The sequence below is a fragment of the Pseudophryne corroboree genome, chromosome 9 (assembly GCF_028390025.1).
Source record: "Pseudophryne corroboree isolate aPseCor3 chromosome 9, aPseCor3.hap2, whole genome shotgun sequence".
Lineage (NCBI taxonomy): Eukaryota > Metazoa > Chordata > Amphibia > Anura > Myobatrachidae > Pseudophryne > Pseudophryne corroboree.
In genome coordinates this window covers 310,110,267-310,126,847 of record NC_086452.1, presented here as the reverse complement: position 1 = coordinate 310,126,847, position 16,581 = coordinate 310,110,267, and the positions used below count along the sequence as shown (strand labels likewise).

Below are 16,581 nucleotides of genomic sequence, written 5' to 3'. Positions count from 1 at the left end.
TTGAAATGATGCAATGCCAGATTGTTGATCATCCTATTCATGCCCAGATGTTCTTATATACCAGTGATTGCTGTATGTGCATATTAGCTAGAAAATACATGTTTTAATAAATGACACATGTTCAATGAAAGAAAAAATAAACTGACTTCATTTCTGAAGTAACTGGTTACTCATAAATAATATAACTTTAGTTTTTTTATTTCTTATATTAGACTATCAGTATAACATATGTGTTTGTGTCTAGACTACAAATGTCAAAAATATTTTACCAGTTATACTTTTTTCTTTTGGTTTCCCTTTACCTTCATTTTGTACCTTCCCTAAAAATAATGGCCGGGATCTAATGAAGTCCGAGTTCGGTGGCCATGCAGGATGCCGACCAAACCCACACATTTTATTAAAGGGGCAATCATGTATAAGGCTAAACAACGCCTTGTACGTGATTGCCCATTTAAAAAAAATGTCTGAGTTCGGCTGGCATCCCGCACGGCCGCCGAACTCGGACTTCATTACATCCCGGCCCATATTTTAAAAAATCAATAAAATAATAATAACATAAATGTAACAGTCCAACTCATGCCTGTTTCTTCAAGTCTTCCTCTAGCATTATTACATTTCATATTATGGGATAAATACATTTTTCATTACCACTTCCAGGGTAGAGCATTACATGTTACAAATGGAACATCATACTGTATAGTGTTGATAACATTGCCTCAGGCGTCTAAATAATATGCAAACATAAACCGATACGTAAAATAATCTGCATTTTTATTCAGCAAAGTTCTCGTCTATCTTTTTAATGTTGTGATCAATGTCTCAGCAATGTAATTCAACAACTGGACTTAGGGGTCTATTTACTAAGCCTTGGATGGAGATAAAGTCACTGGAGATAAAGTACCAGCCAATCAGCTTCTAACTGTCATTTTTCAAACAGCCTGTGGCATGGTAGTTATGAGCCGATTGGCTGGTACTTTATCTCCAGCAACTGTATCTCCATCCAAGGCTTGGTAAATAGACCCATTAGTCTTATCACAGTGAACACCTAGCATGGTCACCCAAGTTTCTAACACAAGAGAGCCTATAAATAAAGATCCAAAGTTTATCTAGAGTAATAATCCTCCTGGATGACTGTAATAAATCGAACATATTTTGAGATACTGATTGCCCTTTAAGAATATTTCTGTTGGTGGTGATGGCTCAAATATCAGTTTTTAGTTTAATACCCCAAGTAATGCCCCATCCCAAAACTTTACTTCCTTGGAGCTGGGCATCTTGAGGCTTTACGGGCCCTCCAACTTCCTGAGTATGCCTACTGCTGTACTCCCGACTCCCGCACATCATAAGGAGGAACAGAATGAAGCAGGCATCACATCTTGTGATACAACACGCAAATCTGACAGTAATAGCAAGTAAAAAGGCATTTGTTTTATTACATATTTACATCTTTTTCAATTGATTGGTTGTCACTAACTAATGCCTGGTTCCCAATGTTACATTCTCTAAGTCCTCCTGTGTAACAATTAGTACTATTCATACAGCTCAACCAAATATCATTGTTACTTTCCTAACACCAAATGCTACACCCAAAATCAGATGTCCTACCTGTTTAACATATGAGCATCATCATGTCTACTCTCTTGGATGTTGTAGCAGCTGCTCTTCGACTGGGGAATGGACTTGTGCTCAGACAACATGGTAGAAGCTGCAGTGATGATTATACCAATCCCGTCTCTCACGCGAGCAGGTAGGTCATAGTCCCACTCATCGTAGGACACAGATATGAGCCCTGTGGGGAACTCGGCTGGCACAGTGTCGGTGTCTCCCGCTACCAGACTGGGTACAATCCAGGTGTAGCCATAACCTGTCAATCCTACTGAATTGGCCACTTCAAATATATATGTGGCTTCTTCTTTTGTGCAGTACAGCAGGATGACAGGACTCTGGAGCTTCTTAAGTTGATTTTGGATCTTAGAGTCATTGTCATCTAAGGACATGTCCAAATGGATTACCTCTTCTAGTTCCCAGCCCACAAAGCTGTTTTCAATAGTGCTCCGCACCTTATTTTCAAAGTCTTGGTATCCTGGGAAGTAGGTAGTGACAATGGAGAAAATGTACCAGTCATATTCCTCCATAATGTTAAGCATAACAGAAGCTTGCTGCTCAATCGAAGGCCCAAATTGAAAGAACATAGAAGATTCCTCCTATGAAAAAAAATTAAAACACAGTCAGATAAAGAGAATCAACACAAAGATGTCGCACGTGTAGCTTATAGTAGGATTAACAGTAATTTGTATATTTACCCAATACATTAATAATACAATAGTACATAAATAGAAGTGATATACTATATATACTGCAATACCGGCAGACAGAAAAATAATAAAACATTCTATTAATGCAATCACACAATTAGTGTAATAAATGAATGCAAAAGTCAGAACATGAATAATATATGTATGTAATAATGCACACTATTAATAGTATGGGTCAATGCACAGTTACACGTGCTAAACTTTAGTATTTGCAACCATAAAAATAATACACTCTATTAATGTAATAATACACACTACTACTGTAATTATTCAATAAACAATTATAGGTGGTATCCAGTAATATTGGCAGTCAGAAAACACCATACTAAGGATATAAAATGAATTATATGGGCCTATGTACTAAGCCTTGGAGAGAGATAAAGTGGACGGAGATAAAGTACCAGCCAATCAGCTCCTGACTTCCATGTTACAGGCTGTATTTGAAAAATAACTGTTAGGAGCTGATTGAATGGTACTTTATCTCTGTCTACTTTATCTCTGACCATGGTTTAGTAAATAGACGTTTCTTAACCTAACTCTAGAGCTGTACAATGACTGTCCCTTGTATTGTTGCATTTGTTGACATTAGTATCAGATTTACACAGTGGAAGCAGACATTGTATGAGAATACAGTCCATCAGTTCAGGAACACGTGTAACTGCTGAGGCATGAGGAAAGTAGCAATGCCAATAGTTCCCAGAGAAATGATAGCCTTCATTTTCATGAAGGTTATCTAAGCCCACAAGATGGCTTCTAGCGTGGGTAAAGATGAGTATACAAAAAACTAAGAAAAAAACCTTAAACTAGTTATTTTTGACTCTGAGCGTGGTATACCATATGCATCAAACATACATTCAGAATCACAGCTTGCACTTGGATTTCAGCCATTTTGAAACTTGCTTTTACTTCTACATTCTACAGTATAACTCTTACCCTCACTGCCCAAAACTTTCATAAATCATTCATGGAGCCTCACCATTTCCCTTGATTTGTAGATTACTATGCTCCAGTGTATATATTTCTTTCCCATTTACAATTCAGATCCTGACTGAACTACTTTCTATCAACCAGACACACCGAACAGCGTTTTTGTTATCTCTTTTATTATTAACAGTTATTTTACCTCTACTAAAAATAGTATTTTAGTCAATATAAAACGAAGTGTTCCCCCATTTAAAACACTGAGCAGTATGTTGGGTCATAGCTTATTAAGTGCTTTACAAATGTTCTCTATTCAATAATATGTTAAAGGAAGTAACACGGGATTACCAAGTAATGCATTAATGGGTATAGAAGAAACATCAAGTATGTCCTTGTTCTGGGAGTTTACATCCTAAACAAACAAAAAAAAAACAACAACAACCATATGCAGACAACAGAACTGCAGCAAGGCTATAATGCATAGAGCAGAGGCTCCCACACTGTGTGCCACGGCATCTTGGGGTGCCACAATGCACTCTCTGGGGTGTACAGATGGTCCAGACCTGAATGAATTGATTTAGATAGTACTTTTCTAGGCTGAGCCACACACTGCCTGTTCACCTTAGTGAGGCAGTGCATGGCCACTTACATGCGCTATACTTCTTAATGTGTGTCTGCCCAACCTTGCCCCCTCCATCACTTTCCCACCATTCTACTCCTCCTACTCTGTGTGTCTTCCTCAACACTGACTACTAGCAGAACACAGACTGTATTTCTCCTCTCCTGACTCCACCCCTTCCCCATGTTTATCCCATACTCTATGTATGTCTCTGCTCCCACTCCCTGTGCATTAGTCAACAATTCTGTAGGTAACCTGTCTCTGTCTCCCCATATGTGATTTGAGTCTCCCCCTTTACACTTGCACCACACCATCGCCACCCTTGTCTTCCAGGACAAGTTCTTCACACCTTTTGCTCCTCCTCTTCTTCTCATTGTAATAAGCACAAGCAGTTATGGAGGATGCCAATTAGAAAGACATGGAAAACCAGAAGTGCAAACTTGTCCAATACCACATAACTGAGCCTAAAGATGGAAAGATGGCAGTTAAGCAGATTTTGATGCTTTTAATAATGATATATCACGCCCAATCGCCTTCCTAAAATGATCCCCGTTATCGAGCATATTGTGCCCACAGTTATCAGGTTTTAGCTGCGAAAAGGGTTGGGCACCTTCACTACTATGGGGGTAGCGAGCTGAAATGATTATACCACACCTGTCAGTAGAAACAGAATGGGTGTGGAAGGAGGTGAAAAGAATTGAATACCGCCCTAAAGGCAGGGGTGTAGCGAGGGTGGCTCCAGTGGAGCGCGAGCTCCGGGTGCCAAAAAAGTTAAAGGGTGCGCTGCCAGTCACCACCTTCCTCCCTTCCTGCGAGCCACTCTACTGACAGCTGCAGAGCAGGAGAAGTAGATGTGGCACACACTGACTCGGATACTGTGCAGCAGGGTTACTTCTATCCTGCAACACCACTATCTGCCTCAGCTGCTGCAGCACCTCTCTTTCCTGAAAGCTGCAGCACGTCTCTACTTCAGATGCTGCAGCACCTCTCTGTCCTAGCTGCTGCAGCACCATTCTCTGTCCCAGCTTCTGCAGAACCACTCTCTGCCCCAGCTGCTGCAGCAACTCTTTCTGCCCCGGCTGCTTCAGATAGAAGCTTTCTGCCTCTCCCTGCCTCGGATGCTTCAGCACTTCTCTCTACATTGATGCTGCAACACCTCTCTCTGCCCCTCAGGCAATTCTGGGACATTATTTTCATTGAAGCATAGTGGGATTGTCAGGTCTGGGATGGCAGTTCTAGGGTATATTTCCATTGAGGCTTTGGGACATTATCAAGTCGGGGGGGGGGGCAATTTGGTGCATTTACTTTCATTGGGAGTTTGGGGGATCAAATTTAGGGCATTATTTTCATTGAGGAATTTGGGAGTTGTGAGGTCAGGTCAGTTGGGACTTATATATAGTGTTATTTATTTATTTAAATTAAACAAGTAAATAGTTAAATACAGCTACTTCCATAGTGGCTCTACCATGGTGTAATGTGTAATGTGTATAAATGGCTCAACCATAGTGTAATGTGTATAAGGGGCTCTACTGTGTGGCGTAATGTGTATAAGGGGTTCTACTGTGTGGCGTAATGTGTATAAGGGGCTCTACTGTGTGGCATAACATGAATAACGGACACTACTGTGTGGTGTAATATGAATTGGTACTGTTCTGTGGCCACACACATTCCTAATGAAGCCATACCCCTATATTGTTGTTTCAAGCCTTCAGCATGCACTGACCCTATTTTAAACATGGGGGGCACCCAAAGGAAACTTTCGCCCTGAGCTCCACAAGGTCTAGAACTGGCCCTGTCCTCAATTTAGGATTTTTAAATATTGTTTGTTTCTTTTCAAATGTAACATGCCACTACATGTTGGCTACGCCCCCAATTCAGTACAGGAGAGGGGGGCGCCAAAACATACACTTGCTCCGGGCACCATGGCGCCTAGCTACACCTCTGCCTAAAGGTGCTGTGAACAGAGAGTGATTATGAACCTCTGTTGTAAAGACAAATTCCATTTTTTTCCATTTTATATTGCTCTGTAATACCATACGCTCTTTTGTAGTAATATCCCTTTTCCATTACGATTCGGGTCGCAGCCGGGAGCCTGACACGGGTGCTACCTGGCTGCGACCCGTATCAATGGTCCCTTTCCCATCAGCAGTCACCATCCCGGCATATTGCCGGTTTGGTGACGCTGCTAGTGACGTGGTAGGGGCGGCACTAGGAAATCACATGATCTCCCAGCGCCGCCCTTCCATACAGTGTAAACGGGAGCCGCGTCACATTGACACGGCTTCCGTTTACACTACAACCCTACCTGGATCATTCCCGTGTCCTACCCAGGTAGCTACCCGGGTAGGATTCACGGGTCACTTGATCCGGGTTTTTGAGGAGGGACCCTTTTCCACTAGGAGAACACACGGGTATATGCGCGTCCCCGTGCATTTACCCGTGTTTTTTGAGCTAGTGGAAAAGGGGTTTGAGTTGAGGCCACTGTGCCAGGAGAAAGAAGACACAGTTATTTTAGGAGCAATGAAGCTTTATTCATCACAGCTATATATTTACTGCTCAACCATGCCCTTGCATATACAATTTGGTTATAACACCACAAATTATACAATTCTAACCATACAGTATTACTACATAATGGCCTGGTAAGTTATATACTGCATACTCCCAACTGCTAGTATAGCATTTTGGGGACTGTTCTGCAATCCTACCTGCAGGGGGAAGGGGCACTCTCATATCGCAGCAGGTGAATAGACTGACAAATGTACGACATGGCCATTAAGGTTTTCCTATTCAGCCTTATGTAGCTCCAACATTAGGCAAAATGACACCACATTTAGTAAGTTTACTATTGAAGGTATGGAGAGAAGGATTCACAATTTTATTTTTCTCTTTAGAAAACTGAGAGACACTGAACTGACCTAAACTGTTTAATAGCAAAATAAAAAACATGTGTACTGCATAACTTCCTCAGCAATATCACTGAACATGGTGAGTTTGGATAAGTGAGAGCAATTTCTCTGGCACATTACTGTAGTTCAGATTCTTTTTCAGTTGAACAAAAAAAAAGTTTTTAATTTAGGGATTGAACCAGTGTCTTGCCTCTGCCTAAGATGCATTCAGCCCCACAGGAAGTGCAGCACCAGCATTACCTGGAAGAGGGATCTTTGACTAGAGATGTGCACTTGAAATTTTTCGGGTTTTGTGTTTTGGTTTTGGGTTCGGTTCCGCGGCCGTGTTTTGGGTTCGACCGCGTTTTGGCAAAACCTCACCGAATTTTTTTTGTCGGATTCGGGTGTGTTTTGGATTCGGGTGTTTTTTTCAAAAAACACTAAAAAACAGCTTAAATCATAGAATTTGGGGGTCATTTTGATCCCAAAGTATTATTAACCTCAAAAACCATAATTTCCACTCATTTTCAGTCTATTCTGAATACCTCACACCTCACAATATTATTTTTAGTCCTAAAATTTGCACCGAGGTCGCTGGATGACTAAGCTAAGCGACCCTAGTGGCCGACACAAACACCGGGCCCATCTAGGAGTGGCACTGCAGTGTCACGCAGGATGGCCCTTCCAAAAAACACTCCCCAAACAGCACATGACGCAAAGAAAAAAAGAGGCGCAATGAGGTAGCTGTGTGAGTAAGATAAGCGACCCTAGTGGCCGACACAAACACCGGGCCCCTCTAGGAGTGGCACTGCAGTGTCACGCAGGATGGCCCTTCCAAAAAACACTCCCCAAACAGCACATGACGCAAAGAAAAAATGGGGCGCAATGAGGTAGCTGTGTGAGTAAGATAAGCGACCCTAGTGGCCGACACAAACACCTGGCCCATCTAGGAGTGGCACTGCAGTGTCACGCAGGATGGCCCTTCCAAAAAACACTCCCCAAACAGCACATGACGCAAAGAAAAAAAGAGGCGCAATGAGGTAGCTGTGTGAGTAAGATAAGCGACCCTAGTGGCCGACACAAACACCGGGCCCATCTAGGAGTGGCACTGCAGTGTCACGCAGGGTGGCCCTTCCAAAAAACACTCCCCAAACAGCACATGACGCAAAGAAAAAAAGAGGCGCAATGAGGTAGCTGTGTAAGATAAGCGACCCTAGTGGCCGACACAAACACCGGGCCCATCTAGGAGTGGCACTGCAGTGTCACGCAGGATGGCCCTTCCAAAAAACACTCCCCAAACAGCACATGATGCAAAGAAAAAAAGAGGCGCAATGAGGTAGCTGTGTGAGTAAGATAAGCGACCCTAGTGGCCGACACAAACACCTGGCCCATCTAGGAGTGGCACTGCAGTGTCACGCAGGATGGCCCTTCCAAAAAACACTCCCCAAACAGCACATGACGCAAAGAAAAAAAGAGGCGCAATGAGGTAGCTGTGTGAGTAAGATAAGCGACCCCAGTGGCCGACACAAACACCTGGCCCATCTAGGAGTGGCACTGCAGTGTCACGCAGGATGGCCCTTCCAAAAAACACTCCCCAAACAGCACATGACGCAAAGAAAAAAAGAGGCGCAATGAGGTAGCTGTGTGAGTAAGATAAGCGACCCTAGTGGCCGACACAAACACCGGGCCCATCTAGGAGTGGCACTGCAGTGTCACGCAGGATGGCCCTTCCAAAAAACACTCCCCAAACAGCACATGACGCAAAGAAAAATTAAAGAAAAAAGAGGTGCAAGATGGAATTGTCCTTGGGCCCTCCCACCCACCCTTATGTTGTATAAACAGGACATGCACACTTTAACCAACCCATCATTTCAGTGACAGGGTCTGCCACACGACTGTGACTGAAATGACGGGTTGGTTTGGACCCCCACCAAAAAAGAAGCAATTAATCTCTCCTTGCACAAACTGGCTCTACAGAGGCAAGATGTCCACCTCATCATCATCCTCCGATATATCACCGTGTACATCCCCCTCCTCACAGATTATCAATTCGTCCCCACTGGAATCCACCATCTCAGCTCCCTGTGTACTTTGTGGAGGCAATTGCTGCTGGTCAATGTCTCCACGGAGGAATTGATTATAATTCATTTTAATGAACATCATCTTCTCCACATTTTCTGGAAGTAACCTCGTACGCCGATTGCTGACAAGGTGAGCGGCGGCACTAAACACTCTTTTGGAGTACACACGTGGGAGGGCAACTTAGGTAGAATAAAGCCAGTTTGTGCAAGGGCCTCCAAATTGCCTCTTTTTCCTGCCAGTATAAGTACGGACTGTGTGACGTGCCTACTTGGATGCGGTCACTCATATAATCCTCCACCATTCTTTCAATGGGGAGAGAATCATATGCAGTGACAGTAGACGACATGTCCGTAATCGTTGACAGGTCCTTCAGTCCGGACCAGATGTCAGCATCAGCAGTCGCTCCAGACTGCCCTGCATCACCGCCAGCGGGTGGGCTCGGAATTCTGAGCCTTTTCCTCGCACCCCCAGTTGCGGGAGAATGTGAAGGAGGAGATGTTGACAGGTCGCGTTCCGCTTGACTTGACAATTTTCTCACCAGCAGGTCTTTGAACCCCAGCAGACTTGTGTCTGCCGGAAAGAGAGATCCAAGGTAGGTTTTAAATCTAGGATCGAGCACGGTGGCCAAAATGTAGTGCTCTGATTTCAACAGATTGACCACCCGTGAATCCTTGTTAAGCGAATTAAGGGCTCCATCCACAAGTCCCACATGCCTAGCGGAATCGCTCCGTGTTAGCTCCTCCTTCAATGTCTCCAGCTTCTTCTGCAAAAGCCTGATGAGGGGAATGACCTGACTCAGGCTGGCAGTGTCTGAACTGACTTCACGTGTGGCAAGTTCAAAGGGCAGCAGAACCTTGCACAACGTTGAAATCATTCTCCACTGCGCTTGAGACAGGTGCATTCCACCTCCTATATCGTGCTGAATTGTATAGGCTTGAATGGCCTTTTGCTGCTCCTCCAACCTCTGAAGCATATATAGGGTTGAATTCCACCTCGTTACCACTTCTTGCTTCAGATGATGGCAGGGCAGGTTCAGGCGTTTTTGGTGTTGCTCCAGTCTTCTGTACGTGGTGCCTGTACGCCGAAAGTGTCCCGCAATTCTTCTGGCCACCGACAGCATCTCTTGCACGCCCCTGTCGTTTTTAAAAAAATTCTGCACCACCAAATTCAAGGTATGTGCAAAACATGGGACGTGCTGGAATTTGCCCATATTTAATGCACACACAATATTGCTGGCGTTGTCCGATGCCACAAATCCACAGGAGAGTCCAATTGGGGTAAGCCATTCCGCGATGATCTTCCTCAGTTGCCGTAAGAGGTTTTCAGCTGTGTGCGTATTCTGGAAACCGGTGATACAAAGCGTAGCCTGCCTAGGAAAGAGTTGGCGTTTGCGAGATGCTGCTACTGGTGCCGCCGCTGCTGTTCTTGCGGCGGGAGTCCATACATCTACCCAGTGGGCTGTCACAGTCATATAGTCCTGACCCTGCCCTGCTCCACTTGTCCACATGTCCGTGGTTAAGTGGACATTGGGTACAGCTGCATTTTTTTTTTTTTTTTTTTTTTTTAAACACTGTTTATTGAAGTTTTTTCAAAATACATTGGAGGAAGGGGGTGGGAAAGACAGAAGGAAAGAGGGGAAGGGGGGAGGGGGGGGATACAGCAATGCAAGCATTTGTTATTCATTTTGTTAGTATATTAGAAACCGAATGTCAACGGAGGGGGGCATTTGAAGTGTGCCAACCATGGGGACCAGACCTCTGTGAAGGTTTCCGCCCTGCTTTCAATTATGCTAGAGAGGAACTCCATGTGATACGTATCCCATACAGCCGCAATCACCGCCGCAACGGAGGGGATTGTATGCGATTTCCAGTGGAAGGCAATCTTACATTTCAGTGCGGTCGCAATGTGCCAAATGAGTTTTTGTTTAGGTTTTGGAATTCCGGGGAGGGGCATTGGAAAGATGAAGAAAGTAGGGGAGAAGGGCACCGTTACTCCGGTGATTCGTAATATCAAATTCCGAATGGCTTTCCAGCGCGGTGTTATCCGAGGACAATCCCAGAATATATGGAGCAGGGTTCCCTCTGACCCACAATTCCTCCAACACCTGTCCGATGCTGAAGGGAATATTCTACTGAGACGGGATGGTACCAAGTACCATCGGACATAAATTTTAAACAAATTTTCTCTATGTCTGATTGAGGTCGCTGAGGATACAAGATTTTGTTTAATTTGTTCCCAGGTGTCTGGTTCTAGGTGGTCCTGTAATTCAGCTTCCCAGGCTATTTCATGGGGGGTCCTTGTGGGTAGATCATGGGTGAGCATGAGCCGGTAAATAGATGATAGAAGGCCCCTTGAAGGAGATCGCAGGAAGCATAATGATTCAAGAGGTGAGCGTGTTAAGGAACTATGTGAGTGTAAATATGCAATGTGCAAGCTACGCAATTGTAGATATTGGAAAAAGCAGTGTGGAGGTAGATTATATTTACTCTGAATATCGGAGAAGGCTGGGAAAGAGCGAGATGGTGCTATGTCGTTAATAAACAGTAGGCCGTGCGTCTGCCAGTGTGGGAAAGTATGAGCGAGCTGTCCCTCGGGGAACAACGGGTTGTTCCAGAGGGGTGCCAGAGCGGGGGGGGAGGACAATAGGGAGAAAATCTTAGTGAGCCTGTCCCAAAGTGTGACAGTAAATAATATTGACGGGAAATTAGCGCTTTCTGGTGGTCTATCAGTTCGTGGGATCCAGAGGAGGGTGGAGATGGATCTCATACGTACGAGTTCGGATTCCAATTGAACCCATCTACGTGACGTTGTCTGTGAGTGCCATAAGACGGCCTGAGATAGGTGGGCCGCGTAATAATATAATTTAATGTTAGGTACTCCAAGTCCACCCTCTCTGTTCCTGTTGTAGAGTGTCTTGAAGCGAACCCGGGGTCTTTTACCTGACCACAGGAAGTGTGAAAATTTCTTCTGTAAGTCTGCGAACACCTTTGAGGGTATTCGTATCGGGAGTGCCTGGAATAGGTATAGGAGTCGAGGCAAGATGTTCATTTTCAGGGCGTTGGCTCTTCCGGACCAAGAAATATACTGATCTGACCATTTCTGCAGATCTCTAGTGACGTTATGAATAAGTTCAGGGTAGTTAGCTTTAAATAGTTGGGAGTGTTGTCTAGTGAGGAAGACGCCTAAGTATTTTAGGTGAGATTTCTTCCAATCAAACTTGAAATTACTGTGCAGGGATTTCTTTAACTGGGCGTGGAGATGAAAGTCTAGCACCTCCGTTTTAGAATCGTTAATTTTAAAGTTTGAAATGAGTCCAAATTCTTGTATAACGTGTAGAAGGTTTGGGAGGGAGATGTGGGGGTTTGAGAGAGTGAGCAGGATATCGTCTGCATATAAGGAGATTTTAAATTGAGAGGAACCAATTGTAATCCCTGAGATATCCGGGCAATCGCGGATCCTCGACGCCAATGGTTCCATCATCAGCGCGAAGATTAAGGGTGACAGAGGGCAGCCTTGTCTTGTACCATTCGCAATCGTGAATGGAGGAGACAGTTGGCCATTTACTAGGACGCTGGCTGAAGGGGATGCGTAAAGGGATTCAATGCCCGTAAGGAATCGGCCCGTGAATCCAAAGCGTCGAAGTGTGCGATCCATATATGTCCATGATATGCGATCGAACGCCTTTTCAGCGTCTAATCCCATCGCTAAGGAGGGAATTGCGGAGGCGTCTGCAAAGTGCAGGGTATCAATAGCTCTTCTGATGTTATCAAACGCTTGCCTGCCTGGGATGAATCCGACTTGGTCCGGATGGACCAAAGAGGCGATCATCACCGCGAGGCGATTAGCGAGTATTTTTGCGAATAACTTCAGATCTGAGTTCAGTAATGATATCGGGCGGTAGTTACTACACTCCGTGGGATCGCGGCCGGGCTTGGGGATGACCACTATTTCTGCTCTAGTGGTGGCACTGTCGAAGGGCGTACCAGCCAAAATAGCATTGAACAACATCGTCAGAGCCGGGGTCAGTGTTCCACTGAATTTTTTATAGTATAGGGCCGGTAGACCGTCTGGGCCAGGAGCTGATGAATTCCTTAGTGATTTAATTGTGAGATCAACTTCTTCAGGGGAAATTTCCTGATTAAGTGAGTCTATCTGAAGCTGAGATAAGGTTGGGAGGGAGCTAGAAGAGAGGAAACTATCTATACGTTTTTGTAGACTGGTGGGGTCCTCCGGGGTGGGGAGATTGTATAGGGATTGATAATAATTCCTGAAACAATGGGCAATTTGTTGGGGATCATATGTCACTTTGTGTTGTTGGTCTTTTAGGGAAAGGATCCTATTTCTCTGTTTGCGGGCCCGTAGGCGAGAGGCCAAGAGGGAGTCCGCCTTGTCACCCTTAGAATAAAATTTGTGTTGTAGCCATCGCATGGTCTTAGCCGCTTTGGCCGACAGAATTTTATATAATTGGCTTTTAAGAGCCAGGAGTTTGCTATAGATCGTGCGTTTGGGGGTACGCTGGTGGCGAGCTGTGAGTTCTTTAATTTGGTTCTCGAGATCCGCGACCTCCCGGAGGTCCTTCAGTTTTTGCGCTTTCGTTAGGGAGATGAAGTGACCTCGAATGGAAGCTTTATGTGCTTCCCATATTATTGCAGGTGAGATCTCGTCAGTGGTATTTAGAGTAAAGAATTCCTTCAAGACTTCAGTAGTCTGGGTAAGGTATTCTTTTTTCAATAGGAGGGCCGTGTTCAATCTCCATCGAAAAGTTGTAGGGAGTGCAGGGGAGGAGTCGATGGTCAGGGACACTGCTAAGTGATCTGACCATATCACCGGGGAAGTTGAAGTTCTGACCAAGCCCTGTACAGTGGAGGAGTCTACCAGGAATAGATCTATTCTGGAGTGTAATTTGTGGGGGACTGAGTAGTGGGTGTACGTGCGTTCACATGGGTGTAGTACTCTCCAGGCATCGTATAGGCCCGAAGATGTTATGTAGTCTGTCAGTCGTCTGGATTCCCTGATTGTCGATGGGCTGGGATTACTGGATTGGGTGCGGTCCCATATCAGATCTGGTATTGCATTAAAATCTCCACCGACGACCACTCGTCCCTTTGTTATTTTTTCCAGTTGAGGGCGGAAGTCGCTGAGGAAGGAACCCTGCTCCATATTGGGGGAGTAAATTGAGGCCACAGTTAAGAAAGAGTTTCCAAGTTGAAGTACTACTATATTGAAGCGGCCCTTGGGGTCTGAAAAGGAGTTCTCGACAGCGCAGTGGAGTGAAGCGTGGAGTAGAATGGCGGTACCTTTACGTTTTTGGGGGGTAGTGGAGTAGAAGGCCTGGGGGTAAGCTCTCGAGGCAAGGGAGGGGTGTATCGATTTGAAATGTGTTTCTTGTAGAAGAATTATGTCCGCCCTTTGTTTTTTAAAATATTGGATGGCCATAGTACGCTTTTGGGGGGAGTTGAGTCCGTTGACATTCAGTGACACAAATTTAAGAGTCATGGGGGGTTCCAGAGCCGGTTTCGGCTTAGGGAGGGTCTAACCCTCGCGGGGGTATCGCAGAGCTGTGTAGGGGGGATATGGGCGGGATGGGAAAAGCTGGGAGAACAAAACAAGGGAAATTGGGGCCTCGCGGCCAACCAAGTATCCGGGTATGGTCGTAGTCTAAGAGACACGACGTTCAACACCTCTGATGGACTCCATCCGTATGGGAGGGAGGTCCGGTGTTGTGGGGGCGAGACCTGGGGGCGACCAGAGGAACGTCTGGCGTCAATTGAGCATAGCAACACAAAAAGGGTTGATATGAACTTGAGCATGGGGAGGGGGGTAATCTGCACGGCAGGGAGGGGGGAACACCCCAATATCTTTTAGGTAGGGTCTTGATTGAACCGCAGGAGTCGGTGGGTAAACCCAACGACTGCTTGGTCTTGGTATTAGGAAAGATGATACCCTGGCGTATACAGTTGAAATATCACAGCCTAAGAATTGAACAAGGGTGAACTTAAACATGGAACCGTTAATGGAGATAAACAATTCTTAAGCATACAAGCGAACGCATCATTGTGTCGTCGCCGGGCGTCCGGACGAGGCCACCCCGGGGCACCCCCGCCGCTCCACCCGCGACGCCGACAACTCAGGGCGTCGGGAAGACGGTCCGTGGGGGACCCAGCGGGGGGCCCCGCCCCGGCACCCGGCGAGACCAACAGACAAACATCAACATTTATACAGACAATGATTCCAAAACATTAATCTTATGGAAAGAAAAACCTTCTGTTCATCCTTGAACTAGAAATCCTGGGAATTCAGCGGGCGGTCGACCACTCAGCTTGCGGGGGGATTCTCGACTTCGGGTTGTCCGTTGAGTCTGAGGAAGATTCTGGGGGAGAGGTCGAGAAAAGTCCCAGTCGTCTTAGTACGGACAGTCCATCATCGGGGTTCTTAACTGAGTGGGTTCGGCCGTTGTACGTGAACTGTAGGGCAAACGGGAATCCCCACCTGTAGAGGATCTGGCGGTTACGTAAGGCTTTAGTTACGGGTAACATTTCTCTCCGTTTTTTGAGGGTGGAGGGGGCAAGGTCTTGGAAAACTAGGAGATTTAATCCCTTGTATGGGATAGCCGGGGTGCCTCGGCAAGCGTTGAGCACTTTCGTTTTGATGTGGAAAAAGTGCATGCGGAGGATAATATCTCTAGGTGGTTGATCTGGAGGTGGTTTTGCGCGAAGGGCTCTGTGCGCTCGATCCAACAAAAATTGGTCGTCCGAGAGATCCGGGAGTAGCTGTTGAAAGAGGCCCATGAGAAATTCCGGCAGTGTAGGGGTGTCCACAGACTCGGGTACATTGCGTATTCGCAGATTATTTCTGCGCGAGCGATTTTCCAAGTCCTCTACTTGCTCGCGTATGAGGTCGACTTCCGATCGTAGTTCCGAGACCTCCTGGGTGACCACATCTTGGTAATTGCAGATGTCGTCGGTCTTGCGCTCTAACGCGTCGGTGCGGGACCCCAGGGAGGACATTTCTGTCTTAAGATCTTGGATAGCCGCGCGCAGTTCACAGCTGCATTTTTTAGGACACTGGTGACTCTTTTTCTGAGGTCTGTGTACATTTTCGGTATCGCCTGCCTAGAGAAATGGAACCTAGATGGTATTTGGTACCGGGGACACAGTACCTCCAACAAGTCTCTAGTTGGCTCTGCAGTAATGATGGATACCGGAACCACGTTTCTCACCACCCAGGATGCCAAGGCCTCAGTTATCCGCTTTGCAGCAGGATGACTGCTGTGATATTTCATCTTCCTCGCAAAGGACTGTTGGACAGTCAATTGCTTGGTGGAAGTAGTAAAAGTGGTCTTACGATTTCCCCTCTGGGATGACCATCGACTCCCAGCAGCAACAACAGCAGCGCCAGCAGCAGTAGGCGTTACACGCAAGGATGCATCGGAGGAATCCCAGACAGGAGAGGAATCGTCAGAATTGCCAGTGACATGGCCTGCAGGACTATTGGCATTCCTGGGGAAGGAGGAAATTGACACTGAGGGAGTTGGTGGGGTGGTTTGCATGAGCTTGGTTACAAGAGGAAGGGATTTACTGGTCAGTGGACTGCTTCCGCTGTCGCCCAAAGTTTTTGAACTTGTCACTGACTTATTATGAATGCGCTGCAGGTGACGTATAAGGGAGGATGTTCCGAGGTGGTTAACGTCCTTACCCCTACTTATTACAGCTTGACAAAGGCAACACACGGCTTGACAAATGTTGTCCGCATTTCT

The 16,581-nt window shown here is 45.8% G+C and overlaps 1 protein-coding gene across 1 annotated transcript in view; it reads right to left on the bottom strand.

The window, feature by feature from the left end:
* Nucleotides 1-16,581, bottom strand: part of GRIN2B (glutamate ionotropic receptor NMDA type subunit 2B) — a 1,069,942-nt gene that overhangs the window by 465,648 nt on the left and 587,713 nt on the right. Inside the window, exon 4 of the mRNA XM_063940427.1 lies at nucleotides 1,606-2,204. Within this exon, the coding sequence (XP_063796497.1) occupies nucleotides 1,606-2,204 (599 nt within the window). The remainder of the gene's footprint in view (nucleotides 1-1,605; nucleotides 2,205-16,581) is intronic.